This window comes from Carcharhinus amblyrhynchos, chromosome 6, assembly GCF_965287045.1.
Source record: "Carcharhinus amblyrhynchos chromosome 6, sCarAmb.v2.hapA, whole genome shotgun sequence".
Lineage (NCBI taxonomy): Eukaryota > Metazoa > Chordata > Chondrichthyes > Carcharhiniformes > Carcharhinidae > Carcharhinus > Carcharhinus amblyrhynchos.
Window position 1 is genome coordinate 25,544,007 of NC_137329.1, and position 22,124 is coordinate 25,566,130.

General features: G+C 45.2%; 1 protein-coding gene across 7 annotated transcripts in view; it reads right to left on the reverse strand.

Annotated features, from left to right (window-relative positions):
• The window catches only part of LOC145343759 (F-actin-monooxygenase MICAL2-like), a 255,306-nt gene that overhangs the window by 65,601 nt on the left and 167,581 nt on the right, over positions 1-22,124 (reverse strand). The window contains exon 27 of one of the 7 annotated variants that reach the window (XM_080190068.1): positions 21,473-21,739. The exons of the other annotated variants lie outside the window; for them this stretch is intronic. Coding sequence (XP_080046194.1) covers positions 21,723-21,739 — 17 coding nt within the window. The 3' untranslated portion in view covers positions 21,473-21,722. Of the gene's footprint in view, positions 1-21,472; positions 21,740-22,124 lie in introns of those variants that run through there. 7 annotated transcript variants of the gene reach the window in all.

A 22,124-nucleotide genomic window follows, 5' to 3' on the forward strand; every position in this document is an offset into this window, starting at 1 on the left:
TGCACTGAATAGCCTCCTTCTGCACTGTAGGCATTCTATGATTCTATGACACAGCAGACAGAACAGATGATGAAAAGGTGGAGAGGGGAAATGGGTGGGAAGGTGATGGAAGGGAAGAGATAGGAGGACTGGGAGCTGAGGGAAGGAGAGGTGGAGTGTTGGCACTGCAGAAACTGTGGGCCGAATAATCTCAGGTACTATATCACTCCATGTTATTTGCATCTTGTGACTGGCTTTTTCACTAAAGTGAATGAACTGAATTTATTCAGAAGGCGAGTCAATCTTCCCTGATCTCATCCTGATGACAGTTCAGAAGTTGCCATCCGTTTTCCAAAGCAAAAGACCAACCCAAAACACAGCTGGCATTAAGTTCAGAGGTCAATGAAAACCACTCCTGATAATGCATCTGGGTTTGAGTCCCTGACTGAAATCATCTAAACATCAATCAAGACTTGAACCCAACCTGACTTGACCCCATCTCCCTGGAGGCAGCTGCATTCAATAGAAGAAAGCAGTCTTCTCCAATAGATAATGATCATTCTATTCTTTAAGTTGAACAGGAATGAACTCCCAGCCCTTTCCCCAGGCAGAAATTGAGGTCATATCAAAGAAATAGATCATGTGGCCAGTCCAGTCTGCGTAAATAGTAATCACATTTACTCACTCTCTTGCCATGCCTTCCTACCCTCCTCTGCAGCCTCATCTTGAAAGGTGACACAGTTTTTGTCTCAACCATGAACGCTGGACACATCCATTTTGCTTCAAAATCTCTTAACATTTAATCTTGTTTCTATTGTAGTTCATTCTTGTATTTATCTGTTGGACAACAGATTGCATCAAGCTACCTCGTCCCATCCACTGATTATTTTAAACACTTATCCCTCATCAAGAGTTGATGTGCATGGTAGATAGAGTCTCTTGATCTTGATGACAAAGAGAGATGAGAAATCCTTATTGGAAAGAAACTGCAGCTGTAAAAGTTGAGGATGATCTCAACGATTTTGTGTTGACTAAAAGAGGGGTCAGACAGGATGTGCCTTCACTCACATTTGTTCAGTTTGTGTAACAAAAATATTCTGAGGGCGATTGAAGATCTTTCTGGATAATTAGTCAGAGGTTACAGCTTTAATAGTATAAGGTATGCCAGTGACACTGTCCTTATTGTCGAATCTGAAAAGAAACTGCAAAAGATTTTGGATAGAGTACCGATTGAAAGTGAGAAAAGACTAAGCATAAATTCACAGATCACAGATTACTACAGTGCAGAAGAGGCCCTTCAGCCCATCAAATCTGTACTGCATGAAATACCCTGATCTGCCCACTTAATCCCAGCTGGGAGGTCATTAATGCCAGCACTTGGCCCATAGCCTTGAATGTTATGACATGCCAAGTACTCATCCAGGTACTTCTTAAAGTATGTGAGGCATCCTGCTCCATCACCCTCCCAGGCGGTGCACTCCAGACTGTCACCACCCTCTTGGTAAAAATGTTTTACTTCACATCCCCTCTAAATGTCCCACCCCGCACTTTTAACTTGTGTCCTCTCATAACTGACCCTTCAACTAAGGGGAACAGCTGCTCCCTATCCAGCCTGTCATGCCCCTCATAATCATGAACACCTCAATCAGGTCGCCCCTCAGTCTTCTCTGCTCCAACGAAAACAACTCAAGCCTATCCAACCTCTTAAATGTTCCATCTTAACTTAACTTAAATGTTCCATCCCTGGCAGCGTCCTGGTGAATCTCCTCCGCACTCCCTCCAGTGCAATCACATCCTTCCTATAATGTGGCGACCAGAACCAGACACAGTATTCCAGCTGTGGCATCAACAAAGTTCTATACAACTCCATCGAGACATCTCTGCGTTTGTAATTTATACCCCGATTGATAAAGGCGAGAGTGCCATATGCTTTTTTCACCATCCTATTTACCCGCCTTTCCACCTTCAGAGATCTATGGACAAACACGCCAAAGTCCCGTTGTTCTTCAGAACTTCCCAGTGTCAGACCTTTCATGGTTTATGAGATTGTAGAAGTTGTAAGCAATTGTGAGCAATTTTGGGCCCCATATCTAAAGAAGGATGTGCTGGCCAAAGAACTTTCACAGGAATGTTCCCAGGAATGAAAAGCTTGACATATGAGGAGATTTTGAGGCCTCTGGATCTGCACTCGACAGAATTCAGAAGGATGAGGGGGGATCTCATTGAACCTTACAGAACACTGAAAGGCCTAGATAGAGTGGAATTGGGGAAGATGTTTTCACTAGTAGGAGAGACTAGGATCTAAGGGCACAGCCCCAGAGTAAAGGAACAACCCTTTAGAACTGAGATGAGGAGGAAATTCTTCAGCCAGAGGGACCACTCCTCAGAGCATTACCCTAAGTCTCTGAATTACCCATCCAGTAACGATACCACTACGCCATCACCTCCCCACAGCTGCCGATATGTGTCGATAGTGGAGGGATTGCATATTGCAGGTAATGGGGGTTGGGGTGCTGATTAAGCAATCTGCTTTGTCCTGGATGGTGTTGAGTTTCTTGTGTGTTGTTGGAGTTGCACTCATCCAGGTATGTGGAGAGAGTATGCCGTCACACTCCTGACTTGTGTCTTATCGACGTTGGGCAGGCTTTGGGGAATCAAAAGGTGAGTTACTCTCCGCAAGATTCCCTGGCTCTGATCTGCCCTTATAGCTACAGTATTTATATAGCTGGTCCAGTTCAGTTTCTGGTTAATGGTAACCCCCAGGATGCTGATAATCAGCAATGGTGTTGAATGTCAAGGGAGATGGTTGGATTCTCTCCTGTTTGAGATGGACATTGCCTGGCACTTGTGTGTCAACTGTATATAACTTGCCACTTGTCAGCCCAAGCCTGAATTTTGCCCAAGTCTTGTTGCATTTGGACGCAGGCCTTTCCTGTGTACTCTCTCAACTATAATATTAGAGATCTTTAATAAATCACCCCTCAGCCTTCTGTTTCATGAGAAATAAGGCCCAGACTGATCATTCTTTCCTGATGGGTATAGTCCCTGAGTTCTCGTATCATCCTAGTGAATCTTTTTTGCCCCCTCTCCTGCGCTGTTTTTTATAAAATGATGACCAGAACTCTTCATAGTGCTCCAAGTGTGGTCTAAGCAATATTCGATTCAGGTTCAGTAAAACCTCTCTAATCTCCCAAAGTCGGTGCTTTGAGAATCTGAAGTCACAACTCATTTCAGGGGGTAAGTTTTTTTATAGATAGTACCTGGTGCATCTGATCTCCTGGACTTTCCATTGGCTGAAGGGATCACAGAAGAACTTTCCAGAGTTTTTATTGCCCTCATGGCCATGGGTTTTTGTTATGTCTCCTGGAAGATAATGAGGTTGTGAGGAGTTGGGGGACAGGGGGCTGGGTAGATTATTGGGGAAAATGTTGAGTCACTATGTACTCCAGCATCATGAGGGTGGGGACGTGGTTGTGATGGAAAAGCTAATCTGCTGTGGGTATTTTTAACTCTCTATGATTGTAATGATAACTAAGAATTGTTGAGGTAAGCATCTGTTTAGTGACTCTCCCTCTTTCCCGTATCATCCAGCAGGTGAGGAAACCAGAATTGGACACAGAGGTTGAACCAAGCTCTTGTATAATAGAATCATAGACTCACGACAGTGCAGAAGAGGCCAGTCGGCCAATCAAGTTTGCACCGAACCTCCAAAAGGACATCCTATCTAGGCCTAAACCCCCACTCTAAGCCTGTAACCATGCATATTGATAATGGCAATGCACGTCTAACCTGCATGTCTTTGGAGTGTGAGAGGAAGCTAGAGCACCTGAAGGAAACACACGCAGACACGAGGAGAACATGCAAATTCCACACAGACAGTGACCCAAGGTGGAATTGAACCCAGGTGCTCAGTGGTGTGAGGCAGCAATGTTAACCATTGTGCCACTGAGCAGAATTTTTTGCTCTACATTTGATTGTCCTACCAATATGACCTACTAGCCAGTATTAATGACTCACAACACTGATCTTCAGTGACTCAGAGCCTATCACAAAAGAAAATTACTTAGCCTGAGCTTGTTTCGCAATGCAATAAGTTTGTGGCCAGCCTATGACCTAAACCTCTTTGTTCTGTATCTCTTAATTCCATTGCTTTACAAAACTCTATCAGTCTCAGATTTAACATTTATCAATGATCGAGCATCAATTGCAATTTGAAGAAGAGTACTCCAAACTTCTACCACCCTTTGAGTGTCAAGATGTTTCCTAATTTCACAGCTGTAAGTTTTGGTTCTTGGTCTTAGGCTGTGCCCCACAGTTATAGAAATAGTTTCTCCCTTTTTACCCTGTTTCCAATAACATTTTGAAGTCTTTGATCAAATCACCCTTCTAAGTTCCCGATCAATAATTTGCCATTCTATTCCACTGGGACTCTTTCTAGCTCAACAGAGTTCGATGCAGAGAACTGTATAATATCTTTGTGCCTTGAAATGGCTGCTGGTTATGTGAATAACACTGCATTTAGCATTTATTAAATGTCATCTCCCAGATGGGGCTCCACCCCACTATTCCACCCAGGGTGTGAAGTGCCATAGAGAACCGTGCTTTTACTATAAGTTAAATTGTTAAATTGTGGTAAATTGTTGTCTTCTGAGGGTTATTCAGAGTTGGTGGTCCTTGTGTATTTTAAAGCAATATCGTAAACTGGGAAGGCAATGGCCCAGTGGTATTGTGGCTAGATTTAATCCAGAAACTCAACTAATGTTCTGGGAACATGGGTTCAAATCCCATCACGGCAGATGGTGGAATTTGAATTCAATAAAAAATATCTGGGATTAAGAATCTACTGATGATTGTGAAACCATTGTCAATTGTTGGGACAGCCCATCAGGTTCACTAATGTCCTTTAGAGCAGGAAATCTGCTATCCTTACCCGGTCTGGTCTACAGGACCACAGCAATGTGGTTGACTCTCAACTGCCCTCTGAACAAGGGCAATTAGGGATGGGCAATAAATGCTGGCCAGCCAGCGCTGTCCATGGCCTATGAATGAATTTTTAAAAAAAAGTTTATTTTGGTCAATGAATGGCCCCCTGCCTCAATATTAATGAGCTTTAGGATTGGCTTCTGTGAAGCCAGATAGGATCGGGACAAAGTGGATGGACAGTCAATGGCAATGTGAGTGTGGATGGGCAGAACAACCTTTTCTTATTCTTCTTTACCTGGATTATGTTTTGCTGCAGATTTGTTTCATCGCAGTGTCCTGGGGCAGGAGGTGCTAAAGGTGACAGTAATCCAGTGACCTCTCGTTCATGACACAGAGTGAGAGGCAAGGATCTCACATTCTGACAGCTTTCTAAAGAATAACTTAGCTCAGAGCATGAAGACCAAAGCTTCTAATCCTGGATGAGGCCACTTACTAACAGTACAACAGTTCCCCTAATCTGAGACACCTTCCAGTTTTGGCTGACTACAAGGCTGTAACTATTTATATGCTAGCACTAGCCTCACTGTCAATGGACAAATGACACAGGAGAGAGTAAGATTTGTTGCTTACTAAGTACTTTACAGATAACTGCAAAATTCCCCAACAAATCAAACAATTTTTCTGTTAACATTTTTCTGTTAAAGTTTCCCAACAAGGAAACTTTAACAGAAAAATGCTGGAAAATCTCAGCGGGTCTGACAGCATCTGTGGAGAGAGAATAGAGCCAATGTTTTGAGTTTAGGTGACCCTTAGGACAAAAAGTCATCTCGACTCAAAACATTGGCTCTATTCTCTTCCACAGATGCTTCAGACCTGCTGAGATTTTCCAGCATTGTTCTGTTTTTGTTTCAGATTCCAGCATCTGCAGTATTTTGCGTTTAACAAGGAAATTGTTATTAGAGCACAATGTGAACTTAATTTATTGGAGTGGCAAGATTCTGCTGTTAACCACGAACGCAATATTTCAAATGAAAGGTTAAACTAAGGGCGTGCCTGTCCTCTCTGGCAAGATACCAGGAAACAAATGAAGGAAAAACAGCAGAGTTCTCCTAGTGTCCTGGGCTAACATTTATCAGCAATAGCAAATGATCTGATCTTTGAACTCACTGTAGTTTGTCAGAGCATGGTGTGGACGTAACCTACAATATCAGAGTAACCATATCTTAAAAAGTGCTTCATTGTCTGTAAAGCACTTTGTGACCTCCTGTGGGTCATGTAACAACATAATGGAAAAGCAAGTTTTTTGTTTCAAACCCACTGAGCTGCTTTTGAAGTGCAGTTACTGTCACGACGTGAGCTAAATCATCTGCTTATTATCCTCAATAGTTCAGATAAAGCCAAAAGGACAAAGAGTTGAAGAACAGAGTGCAGTCAATGACAAGGAAACTATACAGTCTCTTTGTGTGGAGTTACCCTTTTGTATCAAGACTGTGACTCTGGATTGGTCGGAATACAAAGTGCCTCAATAATACAGTAATTCAATGTCATCAATGTTAGTGTTTTTGCATCAGCATTAACACAAAATACAGCTGTTTTTCCCCTAAGCTGTAGAAGTAGACTTCATGGCTTGTGCTTGAAGGAGATAAATTCAAAACTAATGCTGAAAACAATTGGGGCAAGATTTTAACTCATTCAGAAACTTAAGAGTCGAAATCAAGCCAATATTTCAATGAGCGAGCGGTCAGTTTATGGAAGAGATTCATTTGGGGGATAATGGGGGCAGAGATTATCCATTCATTCAAATACAAATGAGAATGATTTCTTTCATATTATATGACACAGTCTATGAGCAACCAGAGACGCGATGTATGGTGAGTTTGACATGTTTGGGACAGTTAACTTTGGACAGCTGGCACCCAAAGCTCTCTACCACTGGAGGTTTTCCTCGCCTCATGTCTGGATCTGTTGCAGACTCATTAATATGGATTGATCACTGTTTTGATGGCCATAGGGGTCATCAATAGATCTGCCTGTGTGCCTTGTATAAGACCACCTATTTCCACCTCCATAACACTCTGTCTTTGCTCCCCACCTTAGCTCATCTGCTCCTGAAATCCTCATTATTGTTTTTGTTCCCTCTAGAATGTTCCAATGCTCTCCTCATTGGCCTCCCACTAACCACCCTTCATAAACTTGAGGTCATAGAAAATTCTGCTGCCCCTCCCCTAACTCACACCAAGTCCCGTTCACCCATCTCTTCTTTGCTCGCTGGCCAAACTTCCATGACTGGCGACCTTGATTTTAAAGTCCTTATTCTCAGATCCCTCTATGATCTCATTGTTCCCTATCTCCTCCACTGCTAAAACTTTCCAAGATCTCTGCACTCTTCCAATTCTGGCCTCTTGAGTATCACTGATTTTAATACCTTAGTGTTCACCTTCAACATTTACTGCCTTTGTTAAGGACATTGGTGAGGCCACACCTGGAGTATCGGGTGCAGTTTTGGTGTCCTCATCTGCGGAAGGATGTCCTTGCTATAGAGGGAGTGCAGCGAAGTTTATCAGGCTGATTCCTGGGATAGTCTGCCAAATGAGGAGAGACTAATCGGTTAAGATTTTATTCATTGGAGTTTAGACGAGTGGAGGAATCTCACAGAAACTTATAAAATTCTAACAGTGTTAGACAGGGTAGATTCAGAAAAATGTTCTCAATGGTGGGGGAGTCCAGAACGATGGATCATAGTTTGAAGACAAGGGGTGAACCTTTTAGAATTGAGGTGAGAAGAAATTTCTTCACCCAGGGGGTGGTGAATAGTTGGAATTCACTACTACAGAAAGTAATTGAGGCCAAAATGTTGTCTGATTTCAATAAGTAATTAGATATAGCTCTTGGGGCTAAAGGGATAAAGAGGTATGGGGGGAAAGCGGAGGGAGGGATCAGGATATTGAATTCGATGATCAGCCATGATCAAAATGAATGGTGGAGCAGGCTTGAGGGGCCGAATGGCCTACTCCTGCTTCTAGTTTCTATGTTTCTACATTCTGGGGGGGTTACCATTGAACAGAGGTTTAATTGGAACAGCCACATAAACCATGGGTTACATGAGCATGTCAGAGGCTGAGAATTCTGTACTAAGGAAGTCACCTCCCGATTCAGCAAGGCCTGTACACAATCTACAAGGCACAAGGCCAGGAGTGTGATGGAATGCTCTGCACTTGTCTGGATAAGTGCAGCTCCAACAACATTCAAGAAGCTGAACAATATCCAGGACAAAGATCCTGCTTAATCAGCACACCATCCATCATCTTAAACACTCAATCCCTCCACCACTGAGACAGTGCAAGATGCAAAACAACAGCCTGCTAGGGTTCCTTCAAAAGCACCTTCAAAATTCACAAACTCTCCCACTTACAAGGATAAGGGCAGCAGTCATAAGAACATAAGAACATAAGAAATAGGAGCAGGAGTAGGCCATCTAGCCCTTCGAGCCTGCCCCGCCATTCAATAAGATCATGGCTGATCTGTTGTGGCTCAGTTCCACTTTCCCGCCCTCTCCCCATAACCCTTAATCCCCTCTCTTATCAAGAACCCATCAACCTGCTTCTTAAAAATATTTAGCGAGGCAGCCTCCACCACTTCAACGGGCAGAGAATTCCAGAGATTCACCACCCTTTGAGTGAAGAAGTTCCTCCTCAACTCCGTTCTAAACCGCCTCCCCTTTATCTTGAGGCTGTGCCCCCTAGTCCTACTGTCTTTTTTGAGCGGGAAGAGTCTCTCCACCTCTATCCTATCCATCCCATTCATCATCTTATACGTCTCAATGAGATCTCCCCTCATTCTTCTAAACTCTAACGAGTACAAGCCTAGTTTATTCAGCCTCTCCTCATAGCTCAATCCCCTCAACTCCGGTATCAGCCTAGTAAACCTCCTCTGCACTCCCTCCAGGGCCAAAATATCCTTGCGCAGGTGCGGCGCCCAAAACTGCACACAGTACTCCAGCTGCGGCCTCACCAATGCCCTATACAGCTGCAGCAAGACCTCCCTACTTTTATATTCAATCCCCCTCGCTATGAAGGCCAGCATCCCATTCGCCTTCCTGACCACCTGCTGCACCTGCAAGCTGGGTTTTTGCGACTCATGCACAAGGACCCCGAGGTCCCTCTGCACCGTCGCCTGCTGCAGTTTTTCGCCACGTAAGTAATAGTCCTTCCTACCATTCTTCCTACCAAAGTGGACCACCTCACACTTGCCAACATTAAATTCCATTTGCCATTTCCTGGCCCATTCGCCCAGCCTATCTAGATCCTTCTGCAGACTCTCCACACCCTCCGCACAATTTGCCTTTCCCCCAATCTTGGTGTCATCAGCAAATTTCGACACCCTGCACTCGGTTCCCTCCTCCAGATCATCTATATAAATGGTAAATAGCTGAGGCCCCAGCACCGACCCCAACCAATCCTCTATCCACGCTAACACCCTACCCCCAACTCCATGTCCCCTGACCTTCTGCAATAACCTCTTGTGAGGTACCTTGTCAAACGCCTTCTGAAAATCCAGAAAGACCACATCCACCGGCTCTCCTCTATCCACTGCCCTAGACACATCCTCATAGAACTCCAGTAAATTTGTCAGACACGACTCCCCTTTAATGAAACCGTGTTGCGTCCGCCCTATCAAGCAATTCCCTTCAAGATGCCTCGCAATTTCCTCCTTAATGACGGATTCTAACATTTTACCTACCACAGACGTTAAACTAACCGGCCTATAATTCCCCGCCTTTTGCCTGGCACCCTTCTTAAACAACGGCGTAACATTAGCCGTTTTCCAATCTTCCGGCACTTCCCCGGAATCCAGCGACGTCTGGAAAATAACCACCAAGGCATCCACTATAACCTCCGCCATTTCTTTCAGAACCCTCGGATGCATTCCATCCGGTCCTGGGGACTTGTCCACAATCAGCCCCTCCAGTCTGTCGAGCACCACCTCTCTAGTAACAGTAATGTCATTAAGACCCTCCATTCCTACCACCTTTCCATCGCTAACACCCGGCAAATTATTCACGTCCTCCTCCGTGAAGACAGAAACAAAAAAGTTATTCAAGACCTTAGCCATATCCCCATCCCCTACCACTAGCTCCCCTTTCTCATCCTCTAAAGGACCAACGTTCACCCTAGCCAGCCTCTTCCTTTTTATATATTTATAAAAACTCTTGCTATCCTTTTTTATATTAAGTGCTAGCCCAGCCTCATAGCTTCTCCTACCCTCCTTTACCAACTTCTTTGTCAATCTTTGTTGACATTTAAACCTTTCCCAATCCTCTTCTCGCCCACTGCTCTTAGCTACTCTAAATTCCTCCGCTTTTAATTTAACACTTTCCTTCACCTCCTTCGTTATCCACGGCTTATTACCTCTCTTCCTACTGTCCTTTTTAACCATCGGAATAAATTTCTGCTGAGCACCAAGAAAGATCTCCTTAAAGATCCTCCACTGCTCCTCAGCAGACCTACCTTCCAACGCACTCCCCCAGTCCACATTTGCCAATTCTTCTCTCATCCTACCATACTCCCCTCTATTCAAACAAAGGACGCGTGTCCGGGAACCCACTTTCTCCTCCTCCATCTGCACCAGAAACTCCACCATACAATGATCACTCTCTCCAAGAGGATCCTTCACCGCAAGGTCCCTAATTCTACCCGCCTCATTACATAGCACCAGATCCAAGATAGCTCGCTCCCTCGTCGGCTCCAACACACACTGTTCAAGGAAACTATCCCGGCAGCATTCCAAGGAAACATCATTAGCTGCAAGTTCCTCTCTAAGCCACAGGCCGCCCTGACTTGGAAATATACCACCATTCCTTCACTGTTGCTGGATCCAAATCCTGGGGCATTCTCCCTAACAGCACTGTGGGTTTATCTACACCACATGGAATGCAGCAACCTAAGTAGGCAACACCTTCTTCAGGGTAATTTGAAATGTGAAACAGATGCTGGCCTAGCCAGCAATGGCCACATCCCAGGCACAATTAACATTTCTTCACCAGTGGTGGCTATGCCTTCAGCTGCTTGGGCCTGAACTCTGGAACTTCCTCCCCAAGTCTGTCTGTCTTAAGATGCACCTTAAAACTTTGATCAAGGTTTTGTTGACTTGACCTTAAATATCTCCATAAATGGCTCGATTCAAATTTTGTTTGTTAATAGACACCCCACAAATTGAAAATTAATCTTCTGGATGCTGCTGCTGCAAGTTTAAACCCAGAAGAAAAAACTTTAGGAGTTTTTAAAAGAAAATTTCCACCAGTTTTAAAAATGGTCATTAAACAGTTATAACGATATTGCAGATGGACAGGGCTGATTGGTGGACAATCACGGATTATCCAATGGGATAGGAGAGACTTTGTTCATGTTCTGATTGGCCAGGGAAGGCAAAGCTTTGCGTTGATGGGCATGTCAGACAACCAATGGCAGCTCCATGGGGACTGGTATGCAGGAAGTCATGTGAAAACCTCCAGGAATACGTCCAGCCAGAGTTGGCAACTGCTAATGCCTCACCTTGGATTGCTGCCCTGGCTAATTGGCACATTTGTGCTACACATTCATCCCATAACTAATCAAGAAAAAATTTTGAGAATGATCTGTTCTGAATTTGAGATAAGCTAGAATAACTATGTCATTTGGCCTGTAAGTAGTAATAATTCTCCATATTTCTGTTCATCGACACAGGGAGATGTAATAGCCCAAAAGTCTGCCTGTTTGATTTGGTAGCGAATTCTTATTTGAATTGCCAGCTCTGGAGGAACTGGGATGAATCATTGATCATAGAGTTCATACAGTTCAGAAGGAGGCCATTCAGCCCATCGAGCTTGCACTGACAACAATCCCACCCAGGCCCTATACCATAACCCCATGCATTTACCATGCTAATCCTCCTGACACTAAGGGGCAATTTAGCATGGCCGGTCCACCTAACCTGCAGATTTTCAGACTGTGCGAGGAAACTGGAGCACCTGGAGGAAACCCACGCAGATACGGGGAGAACGTGCAAACACCACACAGACAGTGACCCAAGGCTGGAATTGAACCTGGGTCCTTGGCACTAACCACTGTGACACCCAAAGGATTAGCATGTTTTGAGATCTTATACCATGAGGTTTATGAATTGAGGGACAATCAGTAGCTGAATCAATTGAGTCTGCTGACATACAATTGGGCAGATACAGGGTCTCAAACTGTTGTCCTGTCTGACCCCCATCAGGTTCCTGATGGAGTGGTTCAGATATAATTAGCCTTCATAGTCTTGGAGGATCAGGCCAAACACGAGATAGGTTGGTGTTCTACTGAGAAACATGTGTTTATGTGAATGATTATAAATGGAAATAAAACTTCACCCCATTATGATATTTGAATACATGCTTCCTTGGAGGCCAGGAGCTTACCAGCTGATGTAGGTGTTCCAAAACGACGAAGGTTTTTTTGACCGAGTAAATGAGGAGAAGCAATTTCCAGTGGTGGAAGGGTCAGTAAGCAGGGGACACAGAATTAAAGTAACTGGCAGAAGAATCAGGAGAAATGTCTTCAGGAGCTGTTGTGGTTTGCAATATTCTGCCTGGAAAGGCAATGGAAGCTTCAATAGCAAAGATGTGTGGGTTAGGTTGATTGGCCATGCTAAAAATTGCCCTTAGTGCCCTGAGATGGGTGGGTTAGAGGGATTATTGGGTAAATAACTAGGGATATGGGGGTAGGGCCTGGGTGGGATTGTGGTCAGTGCAGACACGATGGGCCGAATGGCCTCTTTCTGCACTGTAGGATTTCTATGATTTTTTTATGGTAGCAACTTTCAAATACTCCAAAAAGGAGCTGACGTAAAAGGCTCTGAGGAAAAAACAACGGAGTGGGAATAATTGGGTAGCTCCGTCAAAGGGCCAGCGCAGACACGATGTTCAAGTGGCCTCTTCCTGTGCTGTACGATTCCGTGACTATGATTTTATGATATGTGAATGTGAACTAGCAATTTACAAGGAAAGGCAGCAAAAATATGTCCAGCAGGACAGTAAATACTGCTACTGATTCCAGTTGGTTTAACTTTTATTCATTCTCGGGAGGTGATCATTACTAGCAAGGCCAACCCGTTCCCAATTGCCCTGATTTGTCACAATTGTGTCACTGACCACTTCCAGGGCAGCTAAGACTCAAACCACGTTGGTGTGGGTCTGGAGTCATATAAGGGCCAGACTGGGTAAAGATAGCGGGTTTCTTCCTCTAATGAGACATTTGTGAACCCATTGGGTTGATCATAACATCTTCACGGCCTCTCATACTAAGATCAACCTTTTAAATCCAGATTTGTTTTTGAATCTGAATTTAACTGCTCAAGCTTCCATTTGAGCTCCTTACGCGCGGCACAGTGGTTAGCACTGCTGCCTCACAGCACCAGGGACCCGGGTTCAATTCCAGCTTCGGCTGACTGTCTATGTGGAGTTTACATGTTCTCCCCGTGTCTGCGTGGGTTTCCTCCAGGTGCCCTAGCTTTCTCCAAAGATGTGTGGGTTAGGGGGATTGGCCGTGTTAAATTGCCCTTAGTGTCAGGGGGATTAGTAGGGTAAATAAATGGGGTTGCAGGGTGTGATTATTGTTGGTACAGGTTTGATGGACTGAATGGCCTCCCTCTGTACTATAGGGATTCAATGAACCCACTTTCTCTAGGTCATTAAGTCCAGGCCTCTGATGACTCATCCAGAAAAATGATTACTTCACAGCTGGATCAGCATCAAAACCAGGGCAGAAAATCATACTTTGTTCCCAAGTCCATATCTTGTAATGTCCAGCTGGCAGACTGGCTGGAAGCCTGGAGGTGTTATCTCTGAGAGATAAAGTGACTGAGCCCGTCACCCTGCAATGTCTGCCCTTCTGCCAAATTTAATAAACTCAGGAGGAGTGACAGGAAGAGTTAGAAGCTGTGACGGAGGGAACTGAATGTCAGAGGTAAGCATGTAAAAGATGAAAGGTTGTGGCAGTTACATTACTGAATGAAATTTCACAAAAGAAAGAACCTTTCATGTCCCAAAACGCTTCACAGCCAATGAAGTCTTGTCCCTGTAGGAAATGTGATAGCCAATTGGTGCTCAGCAAGGTGCTTAGGGCAGCACAGTGGTCAGCATTGTTTCCTCATAGCACCGAGGACCTGGGTTCAATTCTGGCCTTGGGTCACTGTCTGTCTGGAGTTTGCACATTCTTCCTGTGCCTGCATGGAGTTTGCACATTCTCCCCATGTCTGCATGGATTTCCTCTGGGTGCTCTGGTTTCCTCCCAGAGTCCAAAAATGTGTAGGTTAGGCGGATTGGCTATGCTGCATTTCCCCTTAGTGCCCCAAGATATGTAGGTTAGGGAGATTAATGGGGTAATTATGTGGGGCAATGGCAGAGAGTGGGCCTGGGTAAGATGCTCTGTTGGAGAATTGGCGAATGCTTGATAGACCGAATGGCCTCCTTCTGCACTATTGGGATTCTATGGTTCTAAGTCCCCACAATGAAAACCACGATCAAGATTGTGTTGTCGGTTGAATTGTAATTATTGTTGAGAACACCTCTTCAAAAATGTGCGGAATCTTTTGGATCCACACCAAACAGGAAATCTGTTTAACCCAAAAGACTCCAAAGGCACAGCATCTGCAACTGGGAGCATCGTCCGCAATGTGAATGGAATTTTAAATAAATTAAAATCGGGTGGCAGGATGCATGACTATGCGGAAAGAAATACCTTATTGTTTATGCAATCAAAAATCTTTTCTTGAATGATTGGAATGGAGAATGTCAGGTAAATATTTGAGGTAAAGAGAAAGAACGAACTGTAGATGACAGCAGTGATATTCTCCAAAACTAAAACTCCCTCCCTTCCATTGCCGTCCTGTGGTTAAACAAAGTTACAACTCTGGGACATTCAGCCCCTCAAGGTCTTGCTGCACAAGTCAAATTGTTCTGTAAATATTTCTGTATGTTTTACCTCTAGCTTTTGTTAGCAATAATTATACTTGCCTGTTGCATCTCGTGAAAGGTTGTTTTTGGGTTGGGTGGGGGGGCATGGGGGGAGAACTAGTTTGGCCATGGTTTGGTTTTTGTTGCAGTCTTCCAACTGTTCACCTTATCTATACCCCTCATAATAAGAATTATGAGATGTATGGATAGGTGAAGAATGGGAAGCTTTCTCCCAGGGCAGAAATGACAATAACAAAAGGCCACAAGTTCAAGGTAAGGGGGGAAACATTCAGTGGAGATGTGCTGGGGAGGTTTTTTTTTTAAACACAGAGGACGGTTTCCACTAGTAAGAAAAACTAGAACCAGACGGCACAACCTCAGGCTAAAGGGACAATCCATTAAAACAGAGATAAGAAGGAATTTCTTCAGCCAGAGAGTGGTGAATCCGTGGGACTCTTTGCTGCAAAAGGCTGTGGAGGTCAGGTCATTGAGTGTCTCTAAGACAGAGATAGATAGGCTACTGATTAACAAGAGGATCTGGGGTATGGGGAAAAGGCAGGAGAATGGGGAATGGCAAAATATCAGCCATGAATGAATGGCAGAGCAGACTTAATGGGCCGAGTGGCCTAATTCTGCTCCTATGTCTTATAGTGGGGGCCTGGAATGCACTGCCAAGTGAGGAGGTTGAGGCAGATAAATTAACGACATTTAAGGCTTATCTGGATCGTCACATGAACAGACAGGGACTAGAGGGATACAAGCAGTTGGTCTCGATTGGACAACGTGATTGGCGTGAGTTTGGAGGGCCGAAGGGCCTCTTCCTGTGCTGTACTGTTCTTTGTTCTCCTTACAAAGAGATTGTCTTATTGTTTAAGTAAGCAAAATCTGATCAGAATGAACTATAGGTGACAGTAGTGATTGTCCCTGAAATTCAGCCAACTCGAGTAAAGAAACTAAAACCACACCCCCTCCCCCGCCACCACCAACTCGTGTGTTTTTTCTCCCTCTGAATGAAAACATTGGCCCAGATCTTTCTAAAGTGGGGCATCTCACTTCCTGCCCTGTAATTTAGACCTTTGTCCTCAGCCTGCAGCTCCAACTGTTAATGTCCTGTAAACTAGCTGTGACCGTGAGCTGATAGTGGGTGCAGCAAGAGCAGCAGGACAACTGCGACCTTAGTGAATGGCAGGAGCAACAGTCTTATCTCATTAACCAACGAGATTGAGGAAGAAATGGAAAATGATGGCGAAAGAGGCTGGGTGACAGCATAGTGGCATTTTCACTGGAACTAGTAATCCACAGACCCAAGATCCAGGGGTGTGGGTTCAAATCCCATCATAGCAGATGGCAAACTTTGAATTCAGTAAAAATCTGGAATTAAAAGTCTAATAATGGCATGAAAACATTGACACAAAATCCCATCTGGTTCACAAATGTGCTTTAGGGAAGGAAATCTGCCGTCCTTATCTAGTCTGGCCTATACAGGAAGAAAGCAGGATTAGGCTATTGAGTTGGACAGTCAGCCATGATTGTGCTGAATGGCGGAGCAGGCTCAAATGGCCTCCTCCTATCTTATATGTTTCTAAACACGTGACTCCAGACCCACAACAATTTGGTTGACTCTTACATGCCCTCTGAAATGACCTAGCAAGCCACTCAAATTCAAAGGCAACTTGGATGGGTAATAAATGATGCCCAAGTCCCATGAATGAATATTTTGTTAGAACATTCAATGGTAGTTTCAAGGTCACCATCCCTGAGGCTAGCTTTCAATTGCAGATATTATTAATCTTATTGAGTTCCGCATGGTGGGATTTGATCCTCTGGAATGCTAGTCCAGTGACATTAACACAATCTGGCACCATTCTGCCACCCCTCAACATGAATTAAATATTGCCAGATCAATGCTCTTAAATGTGAATGTTTAACCCCTTGTGAACCACAGGTATTTGATTTTTTTCTGAGTGATGCATTCTCAGGATCTTGATCCATTTCTTTTACATTGCTCATTCAGAAATAAATTCATTCGTCACAATCACATAGTGGTTTTGTTCATATTCGTTTTCAGATGTGGACATTACTGGCAAGGCTGGCATTTATTGCCCGCTCAGAGTGGCACTAAGTGACTTTGTGAGCCATTCTGGTCCTTTCATGATCTCCTGTGGTCAATACCATAATCAAGGAATAACTGTGCTGGAGTAATTGTGCCTAATTCTGGACGTCACACTCAAGGAACGATGTCACTGCCTTGGAGACGGTGTGGTAATAGCGACCTTTAGAGAGGCTGGAGGGGCAACACAGTGGCACAGTGCTCAGCACTGCTGCCTCTCAGTACCAGGGACCTGGGTTTGATTCCCAGCTTGGATCCACTGTCTGCGTGGAGTTTGCACATTCTCCCCATGTCTGCGTGGGTTCTACCTCGCTAAATATTTTTAAGACGCGGGTTGATGGGTTTTTGATAAGAGAGGGGATTAAGGGTTATGGGGAGAGGGCGGGAATGTGGAACTGAGCCACGACAGATCAGCCATGATCTTATTGAACGGCGGGGCAGGCTCGAAGGGCTAGTTGGCCTACTCCTGCTCCTATTTCTTATGTTCTTATGCTCCAGTTTCCTCCCACAATCCAAAGATGTGAGGGTTAGGCAGATTGGCCATGCTAAACTAACTGTGGTGTCAGGGGGATTAGCTAGGGTAAATATGTGGGGTTATGGGAATAGGGCCTGGGGGGGATTGTTGTCGGTGTAGACTTGATGGGTGAATGGCTTCTTCTGCACTATAGCATTCTTTCAATATATATGAATAAGCTGGGATTGTGTTCCTTAAAACAAAAAGGCTGATGGGAAGATTTAACAATCATAGAATCTCTACAGTGCAGAAGAGGCCAAACTGCCCATTGAGTCTGCACTGAATTTCTGGCAGATTATCTTACCCAAGCCCACTCCCCGCACATCCCCCATGACTAATCCAACTAACCTATACAACTTGGGACACTAAGGGGCAAATTAGCACAGCCAATCGACCCAAATTGTACATCCTTGGACTGTGGGAGGAAACTGGAGCACCTGGAGGAAACCCATGCAGTCATGGGGAGAATGTGCAAACTCCACACAGACAGTCACCCGAGGCTGGAATTGAATCTGGGTTCCTGGCACTGTGAGGCAGCAGTGCTGACCACTGTGTCACCAAATGGAACCATTCAAAACTGTGAAAGGCTTCTATAAATAATGAGAAACTGTTTCCAGTGGCAGGAGGGTCAAAAATAAAAAGACACAGATTTAAGATAATTGGCAAAATAAAAGAGGGGAGGTAAGACAGTGGCTTGTAAAGATTGGAATGCACTTTCTGACATCGCCATGGAAGGAGTTTCAAGAACAATTTTCAAATATTGTTAAAATACTTGAATCTTTACAGGGCTATGGAGAAGGAGCAAGGGAGTGGGAACCATTGGATAGCTCTTTCCAAGAACTGGTACAGGCAACGATGGGCTGACATTGCCACCTGTTTCTATGGCTGTACATCCTACACATAGGGCACTCTGTCACACGGTTTAGAGAGTGATAAACCTTCAGTCGGATAATTACTTGTAGAAAGTGCCACGTGCTTTTAAACCAGGACAGGAAGGAAAGACCATAAAATCAGAAGCCAGAACGGAACAGACCCGAATCAGTGGAAACATCATACCAGCTGCTTGTAGAAGTCTCATGCAGCTCACCACAGCAAGATCACCTGCATCAGGAGGAAGAGCGGGGGGGACGCAGATTAGTAACAATAGCGTACGCCTGGTCACTATTGTTAGAAGACGTGGGTGAGCATGAACAGGCGTTCTTTTAGAGTCACAAAGAGTGACATGAGGCAAGGAGAACCTAGATTCAGTCATGATTCAATACTAAATACACCAGCCCACCTAACTGCTGTAGCAGCCAATCATGGCAGGGTTTCTCCTGAAACATTTTAAAGCATCATCCACAGTTTGGAGTGTGCTTGTGACTCCCAGCTGTTAGGTTGACATGTCTCTCCTAACAGATTGTTTAATTGTTCTCTCTAGAGAAAATTGACTTTATTTTTCCAAAATTCCGCTTCTTTCGGGAAGGGTAGGTGGCGGGTAACCAGTAAGACTTGACATTGTAACTGCAGAATCTTACTACTGTAACTGTAGGTGACTGAAGTATCAAAATTAAACCCACTCAGATTCTCGTCCAATTCTTGAGCACAAAATCCAGTAGTGCAATACTACTTCAATGCAGGGCTGAGGGAGCGCTGCACTGTCAACAGGGTCAGGGCTGAGGGAGCGCTGCACTGTCAACAGGGTCAGGGCTGAGGGAGTGCTGCACTGTCAACAGGGTCAGGGCTGAGGGAGCGCTGCACTGTCAACAGGGTCAGGGCTGAGGGAGCGCTGCACTGTCAACAGGGTCAGGGCTGAGGGAGCGCTGCACTGTCAACAGGGTCAGGGCTGAGGGAGCGCTGCACTGTCAACAGGGTCAGGGCTGAGGGAGTGCTGCACTGTCAACAGGGTCAGGGCTGAGGGAGTGCTGCACTGTCAACAGGGTCAGGGCTGAGGGAGTGCTGCACTGTCAACAGGGTCAGGGCTGAGGGAACGCTGCACTGTCAGAGGGTCAGTACTGAGGGAGTGCTGCACTGTCAAGAGGGTCAGGGCTGAGGGAGTGCTGCACTGTCAAGAGGGTCAGGGCTGAGGGAGTGCTGCACTGTCAACAGGGTCAGGGCTGAGGGAGTGCTGCACTGTCAAGAGGGTCAGGGCTGAGGGAGTGCTGCACTGTCAACAGGGTCAGGGTTGAGGGAGTGCTGCACTGTCAAGAGGGTCAGGGCTGAGGGAGTGCTGCACTGTCAAGAGGGTCAGGGCTGAGGGAATGCTGCACTGTCAACAGGGTCAGGGCTGAGGGAGTGCTGCACTGTCAAGAGGGTCAGGGCTGAGGGAGTGCTGCACTGTCAAGAGGGTCAGGGCTGAGGGAGTGCTGCACTGTCAAGAGGGTCAGGGCTGAGGGAGTGCTGCACTGTCAGAGGGTCAGTACTGAGGGAGTGCTGCACTGTCAACAGGGTCAGGGCTGAGGGAGTGCTGCACTGTCAGAGGGTCAGTACTGAGGGAGTGCTGCACTGTCAAGAGGGTCAGGGCTGAGGGAGTGCTGCACTGTCAAGAGGGTCAGGGCTGAGGGAGTGCTGCACTGTCAACAGGGTCAGGGCTGAGGGAGTGCTGCACTGTCAAGAGGGTCAGGGCTGAGGGAGTGCTGCACTGTCAACAGGGTCAGGGCTGAGGGAGTGCTGCACTGTCAGAGGGTCAGTACTGAGGGAGCGCTGCACTGTCAGAGGGTCAGTACTGAGGGAGCGCTGCACTGTCAGAGGGTCAGTACTGAGGGAGTGCTGCACTGTCAGAGGGTCAGTACTGAGGGAGTGCTGCACTGTCAGAGGGTCAGTACTGAGGGAGCGCTGCATTGTCAGAGGGTCAGTACTGAGGGAGTGCTGCACTGTCAAGAGGGTCAGTTCTGAGAGAGCGCTGCACCATCAGAGGGTCAGTTCTGAGAGAGCGCTGCACCATCAGAGGGTCAGTTCTGAGAGAGCGCTGCACTGTCAGAGGGTCAGTACTGAAGGAGTGCTGCACTGTCAGAGGGTCAGTACTGAGGGAACGCTGCACTGTCAAGAGGGTCAGTACTGAGAGAGTGCTGCACCATCTGAGGGTCAGTACTGAGAGAGTGCTGCACCGTCAGAGGGTCAGGGCCGAGAGGGCACTGCGCCGCCAGGGGGTCAGGGCCGAGGGAGCGCTGCCCTGTCAAAAGGCACTTCTGCTTGATTTAGCAAGGCAACAATTTTAATACCAATAACTGGAGAGATTTTCTCTCAGTTCCTGAATGATATGTTAGTGGGAATCTGGAGTTCTCCTTCCCCAGAAAGCAATAGATGAATTTCAATTGAAACCAGCTGGACTGAGATTGGTAAGTTTCGAGTTAGGTAATGGCATCAAGGTAGTCTTACGAAAATGGGAATACTGCACTTTGTGTATATCTGTGAATGTGTCAGCAAGAGTGGATAGAAGATGGTGAATAAGCTGGAGGATGCCAGAAGGCACCTTAACTTGATTTTAAGGACCTTGTTTTCATTAAATTCCCAATTTCAACTCATTTAAAATGTTGGAAAGCTACGTTCAGTAAAAACAAAAACAGAAAATACTGTGGAAAAGCTCAGCACGTCTGGCAGCTCCCAGGGAGACAGCGTGAGAGAAACAAGAGATGTGTCTGTGCAGGAGTCACATGAACGTGAAATGTTAACTTTGTTTTTCTCTTTCCACAGAACTGCCGAGATTTTTCAGCACCCTCAGCTTTTCTGTTAGATTTGCAGTTTTTATATTAGAGCTATGTTTAACACCGGTCAACAGAGCAGTTATCGAGTCATGACTGAACCTCAGGCTAACACCATTCAAATCTGTGACGCTGCCTCGTGATATGAATAAAGCCCATTACAAAAAATTTATTTCACGGCTGTTTTTGATGGGTTTACAATCGAGAGCTCACACACAACTTTGGGTGGGGGGGAGGGAGCAGATAACTCACAGGAGAACAAATTCATCAGGAAAGAAAGAGAAAGAGACAGAGAATACTTTACAAAGCATCTATTTTAATTTATTATCCGCTTACAGCCTTGGATTTCATAAATAACTCGACATATTCCATCATGTGCAAAATACAGGACTGATTGTGAGACTTTTTAAAAAAAATTACACATTTTTAAAAAAAAATGTATTCACAAACATTTTCCTTAATTGTATTCTGTTATGAAATAGGAACCTTTCTGTTAAACCTTTTTTCAGATGAATTGGGATTAAAATATTCTTTGATTCTTATCCTTTAAAGGTATGTGGAGTCTGTAACAGAAGATACAGGAAAATATATAGTGCACTGGCTTGAAAGTGGAAATAAGTTTAATTATGAATCAAGAGCAGCATTTTGTAGGCCATGCGATAATGGGGCGATTTATCTTATTAAAAGAGGGGGCGGGAGAGATATTGCAAGCTCCTTTAGTCTGTTAGTACACGCAGTGCTTCAGCAGTTAAAATGTTCCGCATTATTAAATCCACTAACACAAGACAGGATTTCTTTACATGTACAGATGTGGTTTGGTCCACTAATGCCACTGAGGAAGAGACTTATTGCCAGCCAGGGCTGTCTCTCGTTAAGTCAGAAGGAGTCCCAGATCAAGTTGTTTTGGGGAGGTCAAGTGAAGGCTGGTCAGTATGAAGGCACCCCAAT